The sequence below is a fragment of the Pectinophora gossypiella genome, chromosome 5 (genome assembly GCF_024362695.1).
Source record: "Pectinophora gossypiella chromosome 5, ilPecGoss1.1, whole genome shotgun sequence".
NCBI classification, from domain to species: Eukaryota; Metazoa; Arthropoda; class Insecta; order Lepidoptera; family Gelechiidae; genus Pectinophora; species Pectinophora gossypiella.
In genome coordinates, this window is record NC_065408.1 from 7,517,644 (window position 1) to 7,544,475 (window position 26,832).

Here is a 26,832-nt window from a genome sequence, read left to right on the forward strand (position 1 = left end):
AGCTGATTTGATTATGATTACCCTATAATAAAACTGTTTTTTATTACTAAGACACTGAACAAAAGCGTAGTTATATAAATACGTAAAACAGTAGCCCATCATTTTCATTGCGCCGTGAAAAATATCAAGCTTTTGTTGGCACATTTTATTTCTGGCCGAAGTACGGTACTTTCGGCAGTTAATGTTTTAGGTCGCGTAGTAACTTTTCAAGTCGGATTATTTAAATTACTCGTAGAGTCAATCTTGCGATATAATCGATTGATGTGTACGTTATGGCTCGAAAAATGAGGAAAACGTTGACGTTACGCGAAATCAATCAAACCGCCTGTTAATAGCTCATAAACACGAAACATTCGCATTTTTGGCGCTGAAAATACGTTGCTATGAACACACATATAAAGTGTGAATTACGCCATAAATCAACAAAAGCAATTTTCTAGGTATTATCATCGTTCGCTACGAATTGTCCTGAAAAGATTAAATCGATTCATTCTTGTCTCGATTGTTCACTAATATTCATCTCCACTAGATATTATGGTCGACCTCTATTCGTATCTACTCTGACTTCTTCGGGGGCTACTTCTGGCATTAACAAAACTTTACTTAAACGTAATCTTTAAAATTAAAGAAAACGAGAGACGTGAAATGTATGGAAATGAGAGAAGGGGAGTGTGAAAGTACGCGATGTAGGGCTGAGTAGATTTACATATTTTCATAAGTATTAGCTCTGTTATTAACGTAGCGTAGGTATTCATTCCTGCCATCAAGTAATGACCAGATATTTAGACCCTGTCACCGAAATGACTCGAATGATGAAGGTGACTCGTGACGGGTATTCCTGGAATGTTTTATTTAAACCGCGATGTGGTTGTCCTCTGTAAAGTTATTCAACACACAATGTAGTCGTACTTATAAAGTTCACACCTAAAGTTTACTCTGGTGAGAATTGAAGTATCAAATCTGCATTACTTCACATTTATTCGAGCATATTTGCAGAAAGTTTGTAATGAATCGCTTTGATTATTAACTGCGTACGTCACGTGAATCCCGACAGATTCATTATAATAGGCGGAATAAGAGGCCGGTTAAAACACTTTCACGGACACACAACGAGGGCTAGGCACGTTCGATAGTGACATAACATCAAAACAGCTCATAGAAGCGGCCACGCAGCATCTGCATCTCTATCTCTAGTGCCTACGTAACAAACGGACGCCTGTGGGGTGAAAAGCCTTTTGCGGTCCCACAAAAACATAAGAGACTCACCCCCGAGCAAGGTAAATGGAAATCAAGTCAGAAGGTTCAAGGGCTAGAATCGTAGGCGGAGTGCAAACGGGCGATACAGGCGTCCCGCTCTCGCCACGGCGCGGCGCCCTAGGCTGCAGCGCGCGGCGCTCCAGTCGCGGTCTGCCGGCCGTCGCGACGCTCGGGGCCGCTCGCCGCCGCGCCGCCACGCGCCGCCACGCGCGTCCCATTCCGCCATGCACTGCTGAGTGCCTGCTCCTCCGGTGCCGCCGGACACCTCGGTCTCGTGCCGACGTCTCTCGCCCTCCTGTCATTGACGCGCCACAACTAGTGCACTGTGCCACTGGACCATTGTTTTGTGTTTGTACCGCTCTCGGGATCTGTTTTTCTAAATCTATACTCATTTGCCACTTTTACAGTCGTCGGTTTGACCTGAAATTTTCTGTATAACGACTGAAAATGGTCGTGTGACTAGGTCGTGTTATGCTATCGAATCACTCTATTGATAGAGTTGAGGTTACAACTCCGTTAAAGATTCGCGCGCCGCGATCATTATTACGACACATTAGATAACAGTTTAATCTGAATATCACGCGGTAAAAAACATGCATTAGCGCTTTGTGCCGCGTTATAGTAACTACATCGTAATTTAATGTATGTCAAGGTCCTTATTTACATAAAAATGGTTTTCCTACTAAGAATGAATCGCAGAAAAAACAAAAACAAATAAATTGTCATAATCCTATTTACTATAAAGGATGCGATGGGTTTTATTGATTTATGGGCAACCTGTTGAATGTTTGCTAGATACATCGTTACAAACATGCATAGAAGAATGAATATCAAATAAACTGTTTTAACGATAGAGCTTGACGTATCAAAGCGTGTCAATAAAGTAGATAAACAAAATAAAATGAAAGTCTTTGTCTTTGCACAGTCTGTAGATACTATGATGCAATGATTAATCAAAAGATATAATTAATGTTTATAAAAGCCTTAGTAGTTAATTGACCTTAGTATAAGAAAGTAGGATTAAATGCAACAATGAGATTTACTGTTGGCCTTATCATTATTAAAACAACATTTTATTTTTATCCTGAGATGACTGAGCAGATTAGATAAAACGCGTTAACCTCACTGGAAGGAGAATTAAAAATGTTAAATTTTAATTTTATGCAAATTGAAAATAAACTATTAAATCACGCGGTTGTAAAACTGTTGTATGAAACAGCGTGAACTTAGAGAATCTGTTAACGTCAGGAGCGAAACGTAGCAGACGTGAATTGTTTATGACCATCACACACAGACAACACTCGTGGCTCAACAACAGCGTAATACAAACCGACAGACCAACACATCTTGCAAATTGTGAACAAACGCGGCGTGGTACGGCACACATAGTAGCTGTAGCACAGACGAAACAATAGCAGAACAATTGATTTCAATTCAGTTAGACGACTGTTCAATCATCGTAAATATATTCTAATATAGACAGTAAAGTAGTCATAACAGCGACGAAATTTCAAAAGAGCCATCGGATATAAAAATATCATTAGATCTTCACCCTCTTAGCTTCAAGATCAAGGGATTTTGAAGGAGACAACAGAAAGCCCTTTTGGGAAGGTTCATTTTGTAAATGCAAAATCACAGTTCGTGACCAGGCTGACAATGAGGACGTGAATGATAGAATGTTTAATAAAGAGTACGGGAATGCTAACGATGTTCGCAAGTCGTGACGTCAGAGCTCATAATGGGAGCATGCAAGCATGTACCATTACCTAGTTAGCCGTGACGGGTACAAAAATGACTCGACAATTGAACCCACCGACCGCTCAACGAGTAGTAATTGCGCCTATCGCTATTGGCGAATCAAATCCTTACATAACACATACTAATAATAAATTATTCTTTCGCCTTGTTCATAAGACGTTGAATAAATGAAAACGTGCGTTCAATCAACGGTCGGGAAGTGTTGGTCATGTTTTCGGTAGCCATTAACAGCGACAAGGAAGTTATTTTACAAACTATATTGATCGGACAGCAACAATTAACAAATACCATCCCATTATTTCCACCAAAACAAACGTGAATCATAATTCTTTCTCTTTAGATTCAATCCCTGTAGATTAAATTTTAATGATTTGTTTGGATAGTAACTTATTTGTTTCAAATTACTGGTCGCCGCCGTAATGAAAATATTCCATGAAAACTATCAAGCAATTAATTCAAAAACAAAAGATAATTTGACGTCATATCATATGTAATATGAAATCGCTCGTCGGATAAAAACACACCAGATGACTATTTAACAATTAACACCTGATTATGAACTGCTGCAAAAACTAAATTTGAGATGTTAGTAACAGTAGCCCATAGCGTCGGTCGTCAGGATTATATTTTTATCTCTTATATTTGTTTTGGGCGGTCCCTGCATTGGATTACGCCACTAATCTGTGTGCCGTCCTTTATTATGTATTTAGATGCTTTTATTTTACAAGAGGACAAGGCCTGTAAACAATCAAGCGGTTTACGTATTGTGTGTGATGTGCTGATGCCGCAAGTTGCGTGTGCAATGTAGGTACTGCTTAGATTCTGTATACAATTAATTGATTTCTTTAAAAAACCCAATGGGTACTTTAGAAAACATGTTTATCTCGATATTTTCATTAATTTTGATTAGTATTTTAATATTGGCGCGAAAAGTGTCATTCTTTGTAGCCTGAAGCCTGAAGATAATTATTTTACAAAAGTATTGTGACGTGAAAGATTTGACTTGTCAAGCGATTTCTTGTTAGTATATTGTCAGTATTCGTATTGCCTATGTATATCTTAATTGTGTATACCTTAGCTGTTATGGTATTTTTGGATGTTGAACATGAAACTAAAGTAACGTTTCGTTAACAAAAACGTTTGGTCAGTGGGTCGGGTCGGTAAATTTAATAAAAGCCTATCTGATAATTTAATTCAACCCAGAAAAAACAACAGGGTAAGATAATGGAAAGGATTGAAATAAATCTTATTATGAAATTTACTTCCTCGTGATCGGTCAAGCTGGAGCGGACAGCGATGAGAACATTGATATACTGGTCAAAAACCTTTTTCTGTCCTTCGTAAATACATACGTTGAACACAAAATGTTGTTCATAATTAACCATTTGTGTGGACACATTGGTTTATTCCGAGACTGAAGCGTCTGATGACTCTTAATAAAAGTCTTTCATTGGATAAATTCCGGCTTACTACATATAACACATAAGTGGATTTAGACGTCGCATTCGGATTACTGGAAGAAAATAGGATTATAAGTGACGAAATAGAAACGATGACGGCTTATATTCTTATACGTAATATCTATTACTTAGTTTCTTATGCCCTGATTTCGATAAATCTATCAAGGTGGACGATTTCTGCCACGTCTGTACACGTGTTTACTTTACTACTTGACACATGAGAAGTCTATTAGATTATAAAATGAGGCCTCTCGAAATTCTTTTCGATGTCACTGAAAAGGAAGTGTATTTGACGAGCAGCGATAATCTGTGAACCACGATTGTACTATTTTGGCAGTTTTCCAACAGACTGCTTATCAAACGTCATTTTATATATGCACTTTGATCTACTCTTAAATTCACGTGGAATGAAATTCCAATATCTAAATTCAACGTTTGTTTACTAGTACCATGCCGTTTCAAATGAACAAAAGAGTGAATCGATAGCATGCGCAATTATTACTATGTGCTTACTCTTGTTTTAGGTTACCATTTACGGTGTAAAATGGGTTAAATCGGAGGATTTTTAAATGAATATTGATGTTATCGTCGTTCTTAGATAGTGACTATATCAGTGAAAAGGATTTCCGCACTGTTGACTATTTCCTCTATCCTATATCCCTCTTCCTTTCCTTCTCCAAGGTTTAGGTCTATAATACCCAAGACCCAAGAGTGATCTTTCGAGTTTTTTATATTCGACTGACATATCTTCTACTTATCTTCTAAGCTAACTATCAAGGCTGAACTAGAACATTATTCTTTATTTCTGATATTTGAAGAAAAGTGCCAAAAATAATAAAAAAAAAGAATTGTGTTCATTGGAAGCGTGTTACAAGGGTGTGGTGGTTGAAGAAGTGCGTCACGAATGGTGGTTTTAGTGTTGGGGTTGAGTGTCGGATGTTGTGCTGGTGTTGAGTGCGGCGGCGCATTGGCTCGGATTGCGCACACGGCTCCAAGGTGGTCGGAGGCGGGGTGTTCCGTTGCTGCGTGCCCTGGTGCGGGGCGCGCGGGGCGGCGCCCGTCGACGACGCCAGTTATGTCCTAAGAGAGGGCAGCCCACAACCCTCACACAGAGAATTTGGTGAGTATCCTTTAAGTATTCAAGTTTTATAGTTGTGTAGTAATTTTATTATGACTTTTGTTCAAGGAAAGGAGGGATTATCTTGTTATCATTTGAGGTAATATTTGTTAAAATTATGTCTTTTCCGGACTACTGAATATTATTATGTTAATTATTAATGATTCTCTGGATCGAAACAAAATATAAAACATTTTCAAGCACTGACTCCACATAAATCTCGGTAGACCTTTTGGAGTCCGCCATTTCATAAAGTCAGTCGTTTGGGGAAGGGTCTAAAAATGTTCCACGGATTTTCAACACGCATTCCTAAACGAAAGGTGGTGTCAGAGGATTTGGGGAATGCCAGTTGTTCATCTAAACATTCATATGTACACAGCGGCCTTTAAAGTCGCGTGTTGATGAGCTAAGCGCATGTTGGATTGTTTTCCATTTGCATTTTACCATAAAAACAACTTACTGCCACATGTTTTACCGATAGGCTCGGTTCGGAGGCTTTTGGGAATATCCGAAACACTCAACAAACAGTATGAGCCATTAATCTGCGATGATAATGGTGCAGTATTATTGTAATGAAGTGTTCGCCGAGTTAATTATGGTACCATCCAACGCATATCCTGGCGGTCCACTAGATACGGCCTATTGTTTAACTGATAATCAGACCATTAAATTACATGAAGTCGTTTCGTATTCGCGCGTTGCGAATCTTTCGGTTTGCTAAATGTTTTTGGTACCTATAGCATTCAATCGTTATGATATCGTTTTTGTTTTCATTATAATCATCTGCTCAGACTCTTAAGACGAGGTCATTTCAGTATTTTAAATCAATTAAGGTAAATATACTTAGGTCAATTATTTTATAATTTAAAACGATATTCTAGTATCGCAGTAATTACTGAATATGTTAATTCCAAGTACCTGCATTTGCTGGATTGCGAAATTCACTGCTATTCGACAGCTAACATAATTTCAATGCGCAACGGACATTCACGATTCATTGGGCGCGTTTAATTGACTTTGCTTTTCATACATTGTCTTCTTCATAGGTTCTCTTTAACAATAGATATAAACAAATAGTGGGATGGAAAACGTAGAGCAATGTAAACTCGGTCAAATGAAAGGGGTTACACTGTATAGAGGGAAACTCAAACAAGGATTGGTAGATATAAAACCCAAGATGAAACTTATGGTGTGATAACTAAAGACGCGTGGTTGGGGCCTTCAGCGGTTACTTTAGTATAAACTTAAATCAATTTAGAAGTTATTAATCGTCACAACTGATTGTTAACTTAAGATTACTGTCATCATCATTGTCTCCCTAGCATTATCCCACAAATAGCTCGAGTTTGCGTTTACAGTATGGAATACAGGTACCTTCTTCCTTCATAAGAAATGACACAGATAGAAAATGTCAATGTGTATTGATTATGTATGTGAGCCTGGTTCGATAGCGAGCTAAGAGAGGCAGGTAAGAAATTACTACGTTCCGTGTCCCTGCAGTAGCTTGTTCAGAAATTGCTCCTACTCATATGCATGTACAATTGGAGTATAATGTATTCGGAACATTTCCAGATTCAATTGTAAAATTATAATATTTAAATGCAATTAATTATTGGTTGTAGTAAGTGATATGCATTCATATTAAACCGTAATGAAAATACTGTAATAGTTTAAGCACGAGTAAGTAATATAACTAAGTACACTTTTTTTGACGTGATCTATTCTAGATTTGCCGCAGATGGCATTAACTACTTGGCCGGACAAATGGGGAGCGCTGAGGGCGCTCGCCCGGTTCAAAATTTAAGACAACAGGCCTGAGGGTGCCCAGTTGGGCGCGAACCTCGGTTCAGGGCATTGTCTGAGAGGAAGAATATTTGAAAGAATTAATCGACTCTAGTGGGTCGATAGCGATAAGCGCTGAATGAGGGAAATCGTCGACCACGCCGGCGGGGTCGGTATCAGGGTCCTGAAGTGTTTGGTGTCGCGAGCTGATTGGCCGCCTCTATCGCTAGAGTAATCGGGTCGTCGAGATCGTATATTACATCCTTCGGACGCCGATACTTTCGAGTACCATCCCTGAGCGGGATGTATTCAGAAGCCGCAACTACCAGGGGATTTGGGTGGTACGGAGCAGAATTGAAAAAATGTTTTTAAGCTAATTTGAGCCATTGGGCAATGTTTGGCAGATCTAGGTCAATGTGCAGATTTTCATTGCGAAGGAACCACGGAGCTCGCGTGGCTTTCCGCATGAAACGATTTTGTATTACCTGTAGACGATGAATTTGAGAGGGACTCGTGTGAGCGAAAACTACCCCTGCATAGGTCATGATCGGACGGATGCAAGTCGTGTAGATTTTCACCTTATTCCTAAGGGATAATTTACTACGCTTGTTAAGGAGACAATGAAGACGGCCCATTACAAACGCGGCGCGATCACGCACACGTTTGATATGTGCCTTGAAAATTAGACGGCTATCTGAGACTACTATTTACATTGTGATTGATGTAATTATAATGAATATATTTTTCACAGTAGATACTTAACATTTTACAGTAAAATAAAAAAATATAAGTATGTAAGTAATTACATAATTGTAGGATTGCAACTGCATTTGATCCCAAATGAAAGTGAGAAATCCTTTCAAAATATTCCACTTCTTCTTTTTGCTTTTTTTCTGGTTTGTTTCACCTGTGTAATTACGAGTATGTTGATTGGGAACAACGTTAGGGACTTATTTATACAATTAATATTGGTGAACTCGATCGCGCAGCCCCAGCCCGTGTTTACTTTAATGTCGCTATATAACCGTAACCAAACTAATTGAACCCACTAAGTAAATATTTCCCTATCATTATTTTCCGTATACAAATCCGGCGCTAATCCGCGTTGGCTTCTTAAAGTGCCTAAACATAAGACCCCTTTCTTACTTAAACTTTCAAAGGAGGATCATTTATCCGCTTAAGGGGCAAACTATATTAAAATATAATTAGAGTTCTCAGAAAACACTTTGCTGTTCAGGTAATCGGGTTAATTCTTGTTTTCTATCACGGATAATCTTCATTGTATTGAAATATTTATTTAATTAGAAGCTATATTGAATGTTTATCGGAGGATTCAATTCATGAGTACAATCGAACCAATGACAACAATAAATGAATGAATAAATGACATTAATGAACATCTTAAATAATACACTTGCTTTATAAGATTCTGTTATTAGGTACATTATGATATTACTTTACAAATAGAGGCATCTCACTCTATAAAGGAAAGGGCAATATATCAGATTGTGGGTCCTACAGAGGTATCTCTCTTCTCTCTTCTGCTAGTAAAATCTTAGCACACATTATCAACGCACGCTTATCGCATCTCGCTGAACAAGTTTTGCCAGAGACCCAGTGTGGGTTTAGGCCATCCAGGGGTACAGTGGACGCAATATTTGTCGTCAGGCAAATCCAAGAAAAAAGCCTTGAACAGCATCAACCGCTGTTCATGTGCTTCGTAGATCTGGAGAAAGCTTTCGACCGAGTTCCACGTCAAGCTCTCTGGACGGTACTGGCAAAGTCTGGTTGTCCCGCAAAATTCGTAAACCTCATAAGGCAATTCCATGACAACATGATGGCTAAGGTGCACCACAACAACGAATTTTCGGACTACTTCCCAGTCACGGCAGGCGTAAAGCAAGGTTGCGTAATGGCCCCGACCTTATTTGCGTTGTACTTCGCCGCGGTTATGAGCGACGCACTTGCTCGCTGCAATGGACAAATCCATCTAAATGTTCGCACGGACAAAGGTGTCTTTGACCTTTCTCGCTTCAAAGCCAGAAATAAAGTAACGCGCAGTTCTGTAGTGGACGTCCTCTATGCCGACGACGTATGCCTGATGACCAATACACTTGAAGCCCTGCAGCATTATTTAGACTCTCTCAGCGAATCGTGCTCCAAATTTGGCTTGGTTATTAGCGTATCTAAGACCCAAGTACTCAAGCAACCACCTAGAGGCTGTAGCGCTGACCAGTCGAATGTCACTCTGGGTGACTCGATTTTAGAAGAAGTTTCTACTTTCAAATACCTCGGTAGCCAGATTCGGAGTGACAATCGCTTATCATCTGAAATTCCCACCCGAATAGCCAAAGCTGCTGCAACTTTCGGGAAGCTAACACAGAGAGTCTGGAAATCTCACGACCTTAAGCTGCACACCAAGCTTTCTGTGTATAAGGCCCTGGTGCTTCCTATACTGACGTATGCTTCGGAAACTTGGTGCCTGTACAAAACCGACATTAGAAAGTTGGACACCTTCCACATGCGGTGTCTCCGTAATATCCTACGGATCACATGGCAAGATCGCGTGTCTAACACTGAAGTATTGCGCCGTTCGGGCATGGTTGGCATGGAGGCACTGCTGATGAACAGTCAGTTAAGATGGTGCGGTCACGTCCGCCGTATGAATGACTGTAGACTCCCAAAGTTCGTCTTCTACTCCGAACTAGTGAGTGGGAAGCGTAAACGCGGGGGACAATATCTGCGGTACAAGGACGTCTTGAAACGTAACCTGACCGCCTGCGATATTTCCACTGAACGCTGGGAGGACCTTGCTGTTTTAAGACCTGATTGGCGTCACTGTGTCAAAACAGGGGTGGCCAACTTTGAACAAAATCGTCTGAAAGAGCTCGACGAAAAACGCCAAAAACGCAAAGATCGTCCCAAACCCACCTATAGCTACACCTTTAACTCGGATGGACAGCTATTCTGCCTCCAATGTGACCGGGTTTTCAGAACAAAGTTTGGCTTTGCCAGTCACATTCGAGCGCACGAGAGAAGAGACTGAGGTCGCCGTTGTCGGATACGACAAGGAGGACTATATATATTACTTTATCGCTAATATGTGCAAAATTCAGTATAGAGATGGCTTTATGCTCTAAGGGAACTTATTTAGAAAAGTAGAAAGAAATAATAGAATTTAATCCAGTAATGGCGGCGTGCCTCGCCGAACCCATAGCTTGCATTTTGAATCTTTCCATTTGCCATCGTCCCTGCAAGTTCAATATGAACTTTAGCATTTCACTTACAAACTAAGGTAGGTATACTTTTATAAAAAGTCAAGCTAAAAACAAAGTTCTGTCTACTTTCGTGCTATGATTATACAATGCATTAAACTGTCATCTACCATTTTACAGTTAAGTAAGTGAAAGAATAGTTCTTTGGAATGGGCGATGAAGCTAATATTTTTGAATAGTTGTATTGGTATATTATACGGACAAAATAAGATGAAAGATATGAAAGATCATTCAGTAAAGGTTATATTTTATAAGCGGCAAAACATATTTTGTAGTCTAAAGTAAACGTTAAGGTAAAGTTGCAAAATAATTTTGAATTCTTGTTGAAGCTTTATACTAGAAGCGTGGAACATGCCGACACAGATACCGACACATTTACATGAATTAGCTACGCTACGTTTCAGTAGACTAAGCCAAATTTAAGAGGATTACGGTATAGAGCGAGGATAGAGCACAAAGCAAGGTATGGATGGAACCAGGAAAGCAACTTCAGATTGCTTAAGCCGCAAGTTTGAACCAAACAGGAATTCTATTTAGGAGTATCGAAACTTAGATCGCTATAGTCGATCAAAAAGCGATGAGAAACTATACACCAAGTTCATTATAAAGGTCGGTTAGCGACTACTATCCATTAATTTAAATATATCTTTAACACACAACATCGCGTTTTCATAGAGTAAATAATAAATATTGCCTTTTATCTAATAATTATCAATACATCGTTTCTGTAGTCTACATATGTGATGTAGGTAGGTATGTGATGTAGGAATAGCACTGCTATCGATCCTTATTACATGCTTAAGTGGGCAATTACTCGAAGGAACGTGGATAGCAATTATCTGCATGTGAAAGTTCACGGGAGGATCTGTCAATAAATAGAAACCTTTGTGGTATTGATAAAGTATTCATAGTAAATGAATCACACCGATATTAGGTTTTATGATGCGGAAAAATGTTCAGTGATATATTATTTATTTTATTGATACCAACTACCTTTTGTAAGTATTCAAGATCTTGTAGTCTATATTTAGTAGTAAGTATATTTTACAGTATAAAGGTAATTGTTTATTTCGTAGTAGATAATACTCGTATTAATGTTATTTTACTCCTTGCGTTTTATCATTTTCCAAGGAAAATAATCCTCTATAAAAAACCAGCCAATAGTTCATGCAATTTCCAATAGTGTTGCATTGAGTATTGCATCATTTGCACTCAATGTGTTGGAATTAATTGCTTTACATTTAGTAACCTTGTTTTCACTTTATAGCTATACTTACAGGGTTTTGTTAACATCTATGTTAGTCTGTGCTTCGTACAGACTGTGACTGATGTTGTTATAAACAACGGGATAGTAAAACAAGAGGTTGCTATTGTTTCGGTATGTTTCGGCGTGTTCCTGCTTATGTATCGTAAAGCATACGGCGATTGCAACGCATCTATTTGGTATCGATTTGCTCGTGCCTTCAGCATGAATAAATTAAACATACATTCGTCGTACATTTGGAACTCGGTGGGCTGACCTCTAATTTCTCAGTCGATTAACTCTGAACCGTTTACTTGCGTACCCACACTATACAGAGCTATCATTTAGTAGACCATGATGTAATTTAGCTCCAAATTTCCACAGTTATCCATGTGAAAGCTAGTGACTGACTTAGATGTGTAGTTATTTTTAGTGTTAGTATTTTACCTTTATACTCACTATACTCACAAACATCATTACATATACCTACTTTACCGCGTTACATGTTCTGTGAAGCAAATATTTGAACCAAATTAATTGTTATTACTAGAGTAAAATATTTAAATTATAGCTGAATAATATATTTTATATACTTTCTATTCAACATCTGCGTACCTAAATATAATTTCCGTTGTTGCGAAAAGTAATATATTTTCGGAACCGTTACTGACGTGAAAACAAGGTGATAGGTTAGTTAGAATGTGGCATTAATACTTTGGGGACCACAACCCTACGCACATATTTATCGCTCCAGTAACGTAGGTGAGGATCTGTGTAGGTATAGCTTACGGTATGTAGATTCAGCCTGTAGTAATCCAGGGATTATACGAACAACTTTATTTTTATCCACAAAGGCAAGTTCAATAAAAAATCGATAATATCTAGGTAATACAAAAGAACAAACATTCTTGGAGTAGAGAATGGAAATGTAAGGGAACTTTAATACGCCCTTGGAAACAATTGTGAAGGTATCTAATTGGAATTTATTCTCATTACAAAAGTTGAGGAATTCAATAGAAGCAGGGTATAGAGAAAGTATAATAATGTAAAGCCTGCCTTTGGTTGTTATTGTTATGACGGTGTCCACCCCAAGCCAGAGGGTCATATCAAGGAGCTGAGAGCTCGCTCAGTAGCCAGTGGGTATATTTTGTCGCAGCCTGTTGTCATTTGGGCGTTCTGTTTTTCAGAAGGTATACGAGGTAATTTACATAATAAATTCCGCTGAAGCCAGTCTCACGAAAGGCACCTAATGGACCTGCCATAATGCTATTATTGAAACGGAATATATTATTGCGACGGTATACCGTTTCTTCCTCCTCATAATTTCACTTCAACCGAATCATAATCGATATAAAATTATTAAGATTCTTCTCTGGCATTTCTACAAAATAGAAATTGGATGTTAAAACCGTATCCCCCGAGATTCACAACGTGCGGTGAATATGTAATTTTAATACTCTTAATACTTCTTAAAGGCCTATAAAAGGACCGCTATGGATTGCGAATAATATAATAATTGCTTCTAATATATTCCTTATCTTTATCGATTCAGCGCCCATTTACGAAAGACTTCTAATGAGTTTGTCTTATGTTTGCCGTCGTTAAGATTCCACGTTCAATGTACCCTGGAGCGGGTTTGTTGAGTGCTTTTATTGTTGTTTGCAGTCGCCCCGGAGCCTGTAATAAGCTCACCTCGTCCACTCGGTCAACAGTCTCCATTGCCTGGAATTGAGGAGGAGGACGATTCCGATTGGCCGCTAGAGGACGCCACCGACGCTACCATCACCCCTTCTTATAAAAGTACTAGAAGTAGTACAGACACCGCTTATACTTCGTCCAGAAGTTCCGGAAAGAAGAGAAGTTTTGGCAGTCCATCGTCAGTGAAGATATGCATATCTGCAGCGGCGCGAAAGTCGAATAAAGCGCGTAAGCGTGGCTCGAGCGCGGTTGGCGCGTCACCGTCCGCGCAGGCGGGCGAGGACGCCGCGCCGGCGCACGCGCTCCTGCCGCACGGCAAGATGCAGGCTGAGCAGGGCAGCATCGGCGAGCTGCAGAAGTACCACGGCCGGTATCTCAAGAGCCGCCGCCACACCCTCGCCAATGTTCGGTGAGTCTTATCTCTCAACACCACAGGACCCATCCACAAGATATTCATTCTTCAAATATTATTCAGAAACTTTTACAACTTTTGGCTCGTAACGAATTTTAATGATTGACTAATTGCCGTTCATAAAACGAATTTAACAGTCCAGTCCAGTTAATTGCATTAAATCTGTGAAGATTTAATAATTTAATATTATATTTATAAAACTTTTGTAGGTTAGTACCTACTAGAGTATATATATATTTATTTATTTTTGTTTTATAATTAGAAGCAATGACGAGTCATCATCGAAATGAAAATCTTTGGGTTTGGTCCAAACAACAATAGAGTTTGTATGTAGCATTATTAATTAATACTGACGTGTTAAACCAATGTGTCGTGGAGATGTCGCATTCCGTACACGTAGCGTGTGGAGGGTCCGCCGTCTTAATTACGGGAAATAATAGGCACCTAATTACTCGGTACCTAGCTAATTATTAAATTATTGTTTGGTGTAAAAAAATAGTCTCACGGGTTTCATTGTGACAACAAGAGAGAAAAACAGTTATAAATAGACTTGTTTAGCTATGTGCAGATATATTAACCTGGCGTCGACGGCCGCTTGTTATTCCATGGACCTGGTTTCTGTTTTATGTGAGAAATTGAATAAAAACAGAGCGGCGTAACGTAATTATACTAATTTGAAAAAGTCACACGCATTTTTGGAGGTCGTTCATCATAATTTACCGTCATTTAGTGATAGATGATCTTCACTGGACGGTTTATATATCTTCGTAGAGTTTTATGGTTCTACAGGAAAAATCTCTTGGGCTAATAAAAACGATGTTATATTTGTATCTCTGGAGGAAAAGTTGCGCTGCAAATAATAAGTTAGAGCCATAAATCAAGCGTATCGTCGTAATACGAATTGATGTGTGCTGGCTTGTGAGGGCAGTAAGCCATTGATGGTAAATGTTCGGTTTACGGTTCACCTCACAAAATATGATGTATGAATAAATGGGGGAAAAATTATTGAAATATATGAATGGTGTATATATGGGATTCTCTATTATATGGGACTTAAACCTGTCTGGCGAGGATTGAATGTGTATACTATAAATATTACCTTCGGGGGTACCGGTGTGATGCTACACTACGTTTTGTGTGTATCGGATTGACCCTTTCGAATACTTTACACCTCAAATTAAATAAGTCCCTAGTCTTCTTCTTCTATCGTGTGGGTTGTGGGGTGGATTACCAACCCCATCAACCCTAGTGTCAGGGTTATTATTGTGCCGCCATATGCCCCTGACATGACTCATGTAACGACTACTTATTTACATCAGTAAGTAGTAACCGGGACCAACGGCTTAACATGCCTTCCGAAGCACGGATCGTCTTACTTTTGGACAATCAGGTTATCAGTCTGTAATGTCCTAACCAAACTAGGGATCACAAAGTGATTTTTGTAATTTGTCTCCACCGGGATTCGAACCCGGGACCTCCGGATCGTGAGAACGCTCAACCACTGGACCACCGAGGCCGTTAGTAGTCTCTAGTCAGATGAACTTCTTCCGGCACTAATAGTATGGAGGTACAATAATATGCCAGTTCTGTCGAGGTAAGCACAAGCACAATTATAAGACAGTTTTTTTTTTAAATGGTGTTCAACGAACTTTGTTATGTGTTTCCGTTATATGGGTTTTTTAGTAAGAAAACAATACAATGTAGAAGTCCTTTGTTACACAAAAACAGAAGAAAGAAATCAAGTGTTATATTAAGGTTCTATATTTTAGTTTAATAACATTCCTTTGGGATGCTCATTCGACGTTCTTCTATAATGTGAACAGTTCACCTCACTATAGATATACTATAGATAGGTGTGTGTCTACCTTAATCCTTTTATGTATGTTTATTAATAGAAGTGGGTCTGAGATATATTTAGATGCGACGCGCTTCTTCCACAGTTGGTGCGGCGCGGCGAGGTAAAGTTGAACTGTCGATAAGTTGAATTTATGAATAGGCTCTCACTCAACGTGTCTTGTTATAAAATATAAAACCGTTTCAAGAAATATTGCTGTAGATAACAACTTATCGATGGCTTTACCAGTAATCATCATCCCCCTAACGTTGTCCCGTTTTTACAGGGTCCGCTTACCTAACCTAAAGATTTGGCCGGTCCCGCTTTTTACAGAAGCGACTGCCTGTCTGACCTTCCAACGCGCGAAGGGAAAATCAGCCCAATACAGGTTAGGTTAGGTCACATACCTCTGAAAATGCATTTCTCGGGAATGTGGGTTAGTCGCGATGTTTTCCTTCACGGCTGAGCACCTTGATAATCATTTATGATCCAAACATGAATTCGAAAATTTAGGTTTAGGCCCGTGCTGGATTCAAACCTGCGACCTTACAGTGAAAGTTAAGTGTTCTTGTAACTGGGCTACTACGACTACCGATGGCTTTACCACCAGTATCGGATAAAATAAATCATATAATAACATTATTTTTTGATATAGAAGAGATTTTTATTTATTTCTGTTAGGGAAATTCTCAGTTCTTCTCCAAGAAGACACCTGCTCAGAAAGAACATTTTTTGCCGCAATTAATTATTCAAACTCATTTCCAAGCCAGACAGATTACTGGTCGGTTGCACCTTTTTTGGGTAATAAATTACGATTCTCATTAAAACACTTAACAAAGTTTTCGATAGATGCTAAACATTATACCTACACGAATATTTGATGGTTACTTAAATCGAAATTTCGAAGCGGGGTGTTTCGTACGGAAATGCGTTTATTAACTTCCGGGAATTTCCATTACGTTGTCAATAAAATATCGTCGCTTTATCTAGATCAAAATTCTAATTTCCACTTATATTAGCGTCCAGAATATCCGCGGCGGCGGCGGCGGCGTAGATTCCGACTATATTAAAGCGCTACCCTTAATATTGATGCGGCAATTATTTTCGCACAATTTATTAGATTAGCGTCAGCTCGGGCGTTAAAATATGAGGCAAAATAAAATAAATTGTCTTTAAAATTCTCGTAACGTTCACATTCGCCTCCTTCTACCTGGGAGCGGCAGTGGTGTTTAACCGCGGGGACCCGCGTCTTTAAAACGTGTATTGTTGTTTTTTTGCTGAATAAACTTTTTAAAATATTGATGGCGCGGCCAATTTATCCCTTGTCTGTTGTAAGACGGCAGTGATGTACCGTAAAGCGTAAAAGTGTTATCTATTTGCTACCATACGCAACCCATTCACAATACACAGTGATTGATCGTTGACAGGGATGATGGATTCCATAGTGTCACATGGAGACGTATATACTTACGTAAATCCTGTGGAGCAGCTGTGGTATTGATATTTCGTTTGTTTATTTTACTCACCTTTCAAATTTTATAACTCTGTTAAAACACATAGTAAGTTACGTATTTATTAGCATTTGACTAAGTTACAGTTGATGGTAAAAAGCTTTACGACTTTACATTGATCCTCCGTTTATCATTGTTGGACTGACAGGCTATCGATTGAGTAAGTAGTAGAGTGAAAGTTTATCCCTCACCTTTGAGGATTAAACACAGAGGATCTCTATATTCAATGTCGGTCCGTGATTACCGACTATAAATTGCCTACATTTCTGTTCAGTCTTTAACAAGACGACAAAGGAAACAGAAGGCATCTTTTAGCGGGTCTTTAAGGCAAATGTCAAGGATGGCAAGGACTTATGAAGAAGATTGTGGGAGTGACATGAAATGAGTTCCGTTAATGCACGTACGACCCTCGCGGCTCGCAGGCGCGCTCGAGGCGTCCTCGCCGCTCAAAGTGCTTGCTTGCATTTTATATGAATGACCGTAACAACGACTGCCGACGTTCCTCAAAGCGAGCCTACTTTCCACGGGGTAATTACAAGCCGTTTGATCTGAGGAAAATGATAGAAAAGTGGCTCCTTCAAAGCAAAGCATGTCATATCGTCTGCATCAGTTGATAATCTGCCTCCCTTGAGCGAGAACGTATCATATTTGCAGAAGTTAATTTACTATTTGTAAAAATAATTACGAAGTGTTGCATATGAGTTATAATTTTATCAATAGTTTATTCAATTAGTAAAGTTGATCTCATTTAATTTTTCGGAGCACTTATCTCGAAATATTAATTTTTAATAATATAGGCTCGCGTTTGACCACAATCTCATCTGATGGTAAGTGACGATGTGGTCACTTTTACCTAGCAAATGCATATTTACTTTAGCCTTGAATATACTCCCAGATTATAAACGAGTTGGAAAAGCGGACGACAGACAGTTTCAATCCTTCGCTGTTCGCATCAAAAAAGGAAGAGACGAAACGTTTATTGTGGATTAGTGGTATATCCACAACATAAGCATGAAATGCTCGCCGACGCTTAGTTGTCCGTAGATGGACTGTAGTGGGTGGAAATAACTCTTGAAGTTCCTGTGCACACTCACCGAAGTGTATCCTATAACAGACCGACAGACAAGCTTCCCTTCGTCTGTGATGTAGACTTTGGAGTCGAGTCTTTACTAACGAGTCGTTGTCTATGAGCTTTATTGCTCGTCGCTCCACCGAGTCGAGGGCGGCCAACTGACAGCAGGCAGAGCCTTGTCAAAGGTTACAGCAGTACTCCATACAACAACGATTAATAAGTTAAAGATGATTCGATTGTAAAGAGAACATTTTGCCTTTCCGATAGTAATATTGTTTTAGTGTTACGTGAGGGGTGGTGTCGAGGGCCCTCATGGAAAATTGGCCGACACTAAGTGTTTGTTCATTTCAATAAAAAAACAGTAATGCCATTGGTTATTTACTTACGTGTCCCCACTAATAACTAAATGGGCTAGCTGTACAAAGTTGGAGGCCGAAACAAACGTGCTCATTATTTTTTCATAGTTAGAGCTGCTTTTTAAAATGGCTTTTGTTCTTTTTCCTTAAAATCCTCGCTTTTAATGAAACGCACGTCGTAGGTGGGACTAAAGTGGGGGATGTCTGTGGCTGCCTCCCAAAAGGAATGAGGAGTGCACTATGGATGTATCGAGTTGTATCTGCACTCTCTTGTGCCGTATCTCCGGTTCTAGGGCGCTCACTGCAACGAGTGAGTAGGCCTTTGTGCTCATTGTAGACGAGGTAATCGATACATAATTGAAAATGTTCGTGACTGATACATTATTACCCATCTATTGATTATTGTATGGAAAAAAACTTGTTGATAGGCATAAGATAGTAAGCAATCTAAGAATACAATGCGAGAGACAAGTGGGACTTCGTTTAAAAATAATAATATGTATTCTTAGTACTCGCTATCATATTCAAAAGTAGAATAGATAAGTAAAGTAGGTATGTAAATGATCTTCTAAAGGTCGTTCTGTTAAAGCTGTTTTTAATTAAATATGTCATATTATGACGCGGCTTACCGACTAAGGTACCTACTATTTTAATAAGTTACCTAAATAATAAAGTCAGCGATCTATCCATGTCTTGTAACCATCCTAGCTCGCGTTTCTGGTGGGTGGAGCGGGATAATACGGTGCGCATTGATGCTCCGCCAAACCCATAGTAATGAAAACACGTTCATTACTTATGGTTTCGCCGAAGCGAGTACTGGACCAGATGATGTTTTCGAACGATCGCCGACTGATGGGATTCGTTCAGAAATAGAGTGCGGTGTGAATAAATTTGGATTTGTTAGCCTGTACAGAGTGCGTAGGATGGTACATACACTCATTCGAATGCGGGTGTCATGTATCGCTGTTCGTGAGATAAATAATCAAATTATATGCCCGTCACGTTCTTGGTTGACATGTCTCCGCACATTACGGGAAATATTCATATTTCTTAACAACAAAAACAAAAACAAACAAAAACAAACAACAACCAAATACGTGTGTGCTAAATGTATAATAGGATATGGCCTCTAGGGTCCAGTGGTCGAGCGGTGCGCTCACGATCGGGGTCTCGGGTTCAAATCCCAGTGGGAACATATCACACAATTCACTTTGTGATCCTTAGTTTGGTTAGGACATTACGGGATGATCATTCTATTGTCCAAAGGTAAGATAATCCGTATTTCGGCAGGTACGTTAAGCCATTGGTCCCTGTTACTACTTACTGATGTAGGTACGTAGTCGTTGCATGAGTCATGTCATTAATAACCCTTACATTAGGGTTGCTGAGGTTGATCGACTATCTCACGATGGAAGTACAAAATATAATGACAAAGTTTTAATAACTTTGTTGTGCTGTGTGATGTATAGGAGAAATGTAAGACTTTGAATACTAAATCGGTCCAGATGTCTTCGAGTAATCGGGATATATACATAAAAAAGATCCTGACGAATTGAGAACCTCCTCCTTTTATTGAAGTCGGTTAAAATGATGACGTGAGGAAGATAATACAGTGCGATTAATTTAAAAAGTTGTTTCCATGTTACATTGATATACTTAATAATCTTCTTAGTAATTTTCTCTTGTGTATTGTCAATTACGGACCCCATCAACGTTTGTAATCGTTCTCATTATATTTATCGAGATATTAATATCTGTTTGCCAGAGCTCGCCATAGAGATTAATTACTTATTGAAAAACTTAAATAAGCAGCTTGGTATTTGCTCTGTGTTACATTTATAGACTAGTCACTGTTCAACATTCCTGCAATGAGTATTCAAACAAAGGATAGGAGGCTATTGTCATAGGATTTGTTTGCACTCTTTTCGTTTCATCCAATGTTTTATAGGAATATCTTTATCCCATTTTACCGCCGCGTAGAGCTCCTTCCCAAGACGTCTCAGAGCCTTTCCTAGTAACAATTCATACTTGACAGTGTACTTATAAAATGTCCAAGAAATGCAAGAAAAATACCTCCAACTACTTTCCATTAACGTTCGGTTGAACTTTTTATAAAATATAAGCTTTCGAAGTGTCTTGGCGCGGGTCTCTGCAGACTTGGTACCTGTATCCTTTAAAATGTACGTCGGTGTCCTACTCAATGCGACCTGCTTTTGCATTATAGATATATTGTCTGACCTTTCGGGAGGAAAACGTGGGAGATGAATAAAACAATACCTAAGTGAAAATCTACTCATACGGCTTTCATAAATTTATTTGTAACTGAATTAGAACCACGAGAGAGTTACATTGCGAGGGGCTCGGTTATTTGCATATATTTCTCAAATAACGGGCCCTACTAGGTAACACATTAGATTGCATCACTCTTGTATCCCCAAAAAGGGTAGGCAGACGTGTATAGTATACACCCACTTCGCCTTTTTCGCCAGCTAGGTCTAAGACCCATGTAATGATAACTAGACAAATACATAAAGACTTAAAAAATCTGCGTACCATTTAATTAATATAATTTATTCAGAAAAAGGTACACTTTTTTACAAAATCAGAATTACTTACATTTTTAGTATAAGTTTAAATTTTTTACTGAGTTTACGTTTTTCAGAGACAATAGGTATCTACGATATGCATTACGTTTCTTAACAACAGGTTAGTACATACTATCTAAGTCTCCGTTCAGAGATGTAGGCTTAAATAAAATAATTTGTAGTGCGAGTTACGTTTGCCGCCCTAAAGTCCAGAAAAAATCCGATTATAGCTCGTACTGGATATCTATTTAATATTAACGGAAGTCGTTTTTCATTAAATTTTTATAAGGGTATGCTTCGAGAGAAAAATCAATCATTGCGCGCATAGAACGGCATCAAAGGAGTAGAAGGAAACTAATCGGTTTTGAAACCGGCGAAGCTTCTTGAAGCAGTTACTTGAGTGAGCTGAATTTATGCTTAGAGGAGTGTCCGATCTTCTTCTATCGGTTATGAGGTGAATTACCACCCTCATCAACCCTGGTGTCAGGGTTACTATTGAGCCGCCAAAGTGTCCGATTGTAGACGGACAATGAGAAGCAAACCATAAAAATAGCGAATAACAACATAACATAAGTTCACGACTATATCCCAATTGGGGTAGTCAGAAGTACATCCATCGCAAGATGAACTAAGTACCCACACCTCACCGAGCTTTCTGTTAGACCAACGTGGTCGGTGTAGTGAGCGCATAACAATAATGAATAATACCTAAATAAAAGTTTGAGCGCCATCTATCGGCTCACTAACGAACCAACTCATACAGCATGAAGCTAAACGAAGATCGCGCCGCAACACGTTCCGTTCGAGCCTCCGACTGCTCTTGCGCCTCGCTTCACACCGGTCTCCGTAAATCAGCTGTCAATTTTTGAAAAATAATCGTTTCATTATTTGCCCTTGACATTCGACCTCTGTATCGACATACGATCATACGTTTTGTAATTAACATATTTTCGACTTAATTCAATAAACGTATTTTAAATTTATAATCAAACGCTTCATTGAAGAGCTCCTGGCTGCCTCCGACTATTCCCAACAAAGTTTTAAATTCAAAATGGTTTATTTTCACTACTGTTCTATGCACCACTGGATAACGCATTGTCATGAAAGAGAAAATATAACGTAATACTACTGCACTACAAAATAAACAGTGTTCACTTTAGCTGTCAATCTCATTTCAAGTAAATATATTACGCGGTAAGTACTTACAATAGTAAGTCGCTATATCTCTCGCAGTAGCGAAGTTAATCCCAGAGTCTAAATTCACCGTCCCCACTGCACGATATTACTGCTCCGCCATTGCAATTAGGGATTCCATGATGTGTAGAACCAGCTTAACTGTCTTTGATTGCGGAATGCAAATGTGAACCGAATGAATCCGAGTGCATTCTGTGGGACCCTCATGCAATTAATCTCGTGGACACGTAATAGAATGCTGTTAGAGTAATATATACGTATATAGTTGGTCATTATTCCCACACACATTCTTCCTCATTTCCGACAAATGCGTTTCGGAGGTACATAACCTCTATTGCGCTGATTTTCTCTGCGCGGGCTGAAAGATCAGACAGGCAGTCGCTTTTGTAAAAAGCCAGCCCTGTGAGGTCAATCTTATCTTCCCCCTATTCCCAAGCGCACTCCGTGAGAAACGGGATAACTAGGGACATGATGATGATGATAGTTGGTCATCATTCTACAAGGTTTCATGATACAGCGGTTATGACGGTCGGCTTTCAATATGGAGATTTCTGGAAAATCAAATTCCTGATGGCATATTGTTGAAACCCCTTTCGGATTGTCCCTTGTTTCGTGAGGACATTGCATCAACTGACTATCCGAACAACTGATTACGATTCTGTGCTTTTGAAGGCACATTAAGCCTTTGGTTACCAAGCAATTATATCTTATATCTTCAGATATACATATAATCCGTGTTTGTTTCAGTGATAAAATTTACATTAGCTAAGCCAATAAACGTTGACGTTATAGAATCAGAGCACGTCAAAGCTAATTATCCTGACAAATATTATGGCTAAATATTGTTAATCTTAGTTACGGATTATATATTTCCTGTGCCTTAGTCCTTGTTCAGAAGGCGCGATTTACTCGCGTTTTCATACCACAGAGTAATTTGATTACTTTACAGATTCCTGCATGCTTGGAGATGTGCGTCTGTATCCGTAAGATGTTAAGTACTCTGTGGTATGATAACGCGCGTAAAACGCCCCATCTGGACAGGGTGTTAGTCATGTAATATGTAATGCAAAAAATAAATGTACCATTAGGCAGTACCATCAATGGCAGTATCTAAAGGTACCATGGTTAAAGAGGTTATTAGAGTACCTAATTATCATAACGTTGCCTATAAATATTCTATCAAACCTAAAAGGGACGTGGCGTGGCTTAAACAATTATATTATATAATGTGTTACTATGAAGGAATCCAATAGATATGCAATTAAAAATAATGTTGAAATCCACATTGATTTTCGTGCGTGTTTTGTACAACGTCCTTGTGCATTAGAATTCTGAATATGAGTAGTAGGCCATTAAACGAACGCGTTAGAAGTTAATACCGAAAATGTACTGGATAATTTTCAGAACAAATAATGTTCATACATTAATATGACATCACCACAAGTCTCAGAAACATTTAGATAGGTATATCTGATACGTTTATTGTTCATTTACTTGTCATCACTGTTAAATATAGTCTTTTGATATAGTTAATTTAATTGTCTACTATTAATGTCGCTGAACTAAAGTGCTATTGTAATAATCTGTTGAGAATATTTTTGTGTTTCGTGTTTCATTTGTTTTATCTGTCATCATTATCAAAGACTTTAACTGTTTACAAATGATACAACAAACCACTTGTTATGCTTCTTGACTACATTATGGTATTATATTCATAGCACTAGATCCGTTTTACGTGTGATTTTGGGCAAAAAAACACTGACATAAAACATTACTCATGCTATTCATCGTTTCAGACGTGTAAAAGCCGACCTGTCATTATACAAGTCAGCGAGTTTATCCGAATAGTAACCTAAATACTCATACAAATGGTTTACTTAAGTTTGAATTTATACATTAATTCTGCCAGCTGTTGCTTTATTGTTTTTTAAATAAGTAATTACATTTAGTTACTCGACCCTGGAACGTTTTGTTTATTGCTACAATAAGGATGGCTAAGCGTGTTATGATCCTTTGATGTTTCTTTTCAAACAGATTTCGTAAATGAGGAAAAGTATCTATAGATAAAGGTGCACAACAATAGGAAACTCCAAGTTCTTTATGCCGTAAAAGGAATTCGCATACGTTCGTACAAATAAACGATAGAGTGGTTTGTAATATTGATAATGAAAACCAATTTATTTCGGCTCGGTTCCTTATAAAGCTATATACATATACCTACGTAAGTAGGTTATTCAATTTATTTGTATTTAAATATGTTTTGTGACAGTGCATATATTTATAAACATTCCCGTGTTATAAGCTGGAACAAACATCTGTCTTTTAACAAATATTTATCCAGCGGTTACGTCAATAGTGTAAATCAGATGGAAATGGGCTAATCACAGATTTCGCGATCAATGCTGTCAGTGTGACTTTACACCAATTTGTTGGACCGTAGCAACATTCCAGGAGAGGTTTACCTTATATTGGTACCTTGTTCGTTTTTGCGAAAAAGGATTTGTTGCTGGGAATGCAGGACCTTCGTCCCAAGGATATTGGACTCTTATTGGATTACGCGTAGCTTACGTTAAGATTCCTTCACTTTCTTGCAGACAGATGCTCAACGAATTACAGATAAAAGAAAAATAGGTTTAGGAAGTTGTGAAACTTTTCCCGGAAACATAAAAGCAAATGACCGCAACGTAGTGACAGATAAGGAAAGGAGAATCGAAGGTTTAAAAGTAAATTGTATTTAGGAAACGAAAATTACGCGAAAAATGGGTCAAAGTTTAATTGTGCGTGCCAGGACGGAGGGGAAGCGACCTTTTATCCTTTAGGATTTTCATGTAAGGTGTCTCTCAGTAAAGTGTTTTAAGAGTCTTTTCATAAGCAAATAACAACATAAGTGTATGTGAACGCGTAAAAGGGCTTGGAGTCGGGAATTAATTTCGTGAAAAGCGTTTGGAACTGCACGAGGAAATTAAATCGTTTCAGAGCAACTAACAGTTGCAGGGTGCTGAAAATTGCTGTCAACACTACCCGCTTTGTGCGCTTAACGTGCTACGAGTAACACTTACAAACTGAGCCGCTTCAGTAATAGTCATATGAAATTTATAAATAAACTAATACGATCTCGTGTTGCAGTAATGAATGGACCTAATTAGACTTTGTTCTAATTACGCTCTACTAAAAATAAAACTTGCTGTGACCATTTTGTAACTGTCGTTGTTGGCTGTAAGAGTATGGAGATAAATAAAGGAAGATATATGGGTATTGGGTAGAATTAACAATAGAGTGGCGCAATCGGAATCGGGAGCACGTCTCACACTGCCGAGCGGTACCGGTTTTATTACACCGCCCGCCCCGCGAATTGAAAGCGCGAAGCCGAGACATTCAATTATATTTTATGAACAATTTACTGGATTTACAGCGACCTTGACTCCTTATATAAGACGGAAAAAATCTCATTACCATACCATGCCATTTCTGGGCGCTCCCATATAAGACGTTAGTAGTCCCCATCATATTACATTGTGTCGCTTACGAAAATGAAAACCATGAAAATCTGAAGGCACGAAAATGTGATTCCGGAAGGCAAACATTAGCGTCTTGAATATCTTTTATAACGGACATAGAATTTGGTTTTTATGTTCGAATAATGATATTGCATGACTTACTAAAGCTATCACATTCATAGAATGACGGTAACGGTGGGCGGGCCTGATCCATTATGTCCTTACAATAAAACTGCGTAAGTTTTGGGAGTGTACAGATGAAGTACTTACATAAAAAAAATGTGTTAAAAATCTATTAAGTATCCAATTTAATACAACGAGATAAGATAGCGTCTGGTACAAGTTACACGTTTAATAGACGACGTTTCTAGCTAATGGCCGTTTTTCGTATCCCTTGTTCGACAGATTTACGAGGTACTAACCCGCAAGCGTCTATTCCCAGGCTTGAGCCCTACATATCCCGGTTAATACGTAAGCCAATAAAAAGGTGGATACGAACATTGCGAGGCATATGCACCGTCATGTGCCGCAGGCCTCACCGTGCGTCCACCTCCATGTTTGTGGCGAGGCATGTGCTCCGTCATGTGCCGCAGGCCTCACCGTGCGTCCACCTCCATGTTTGTGGCGAGGCATGTGCACCGTCATGTGCCGCAGGCCTCACTGTGCGTCCACCTCCATGTTTGTGGCGAGGCATGTGCTCCGTCATGTGCCGCAGGCCTCACTGTGCGTCCATCTCCATGTTTGTGGCGAGGCATGTGCTCCGTCATGTGCCGCAGGCCTC

The 26,832-nt window shown here is 39.0% G+C and overlaps 1 protein-coding gene across 2 annotated transcripts in view; it reads left to right on the plus strand.

The window, feature by feature from the left end:
* LOC126366726 (cAMP-specific 3',5'-cyclic phosphodiesterase) overlaps positions 1-26,832 on the plus strand; it is a 480,018-nt gene that overhangs the window by 110,206 nt on the left and 342,980 nt on the right. Inside the window, exons 1-3 of one of the 2 annotated variants that reach the window (XM_050009953.1) lie at positions 1,417-1,605; positions 5,000-5,595; positions 13,558-13,999. The exons of the other annotated variant lie outside the window; for it this stretch is intronic. Of the exons in view, the coding sequence (XP_049865910.1) occupies positions 13,911-13,999 (89 nt within the window). The 5' untranslated portion in view covers positions 1,417-1,605; positions 5,000-5,595; positions 13,558-13,910. Of the gene's footprint in view, positions 1-1,416; positions 1,606-4,999; positions 5,596-13,557; positions 14,000-26,832 lie in introns of those variants that run through there. 2 annotated transcript variants of the gene reach the window in all.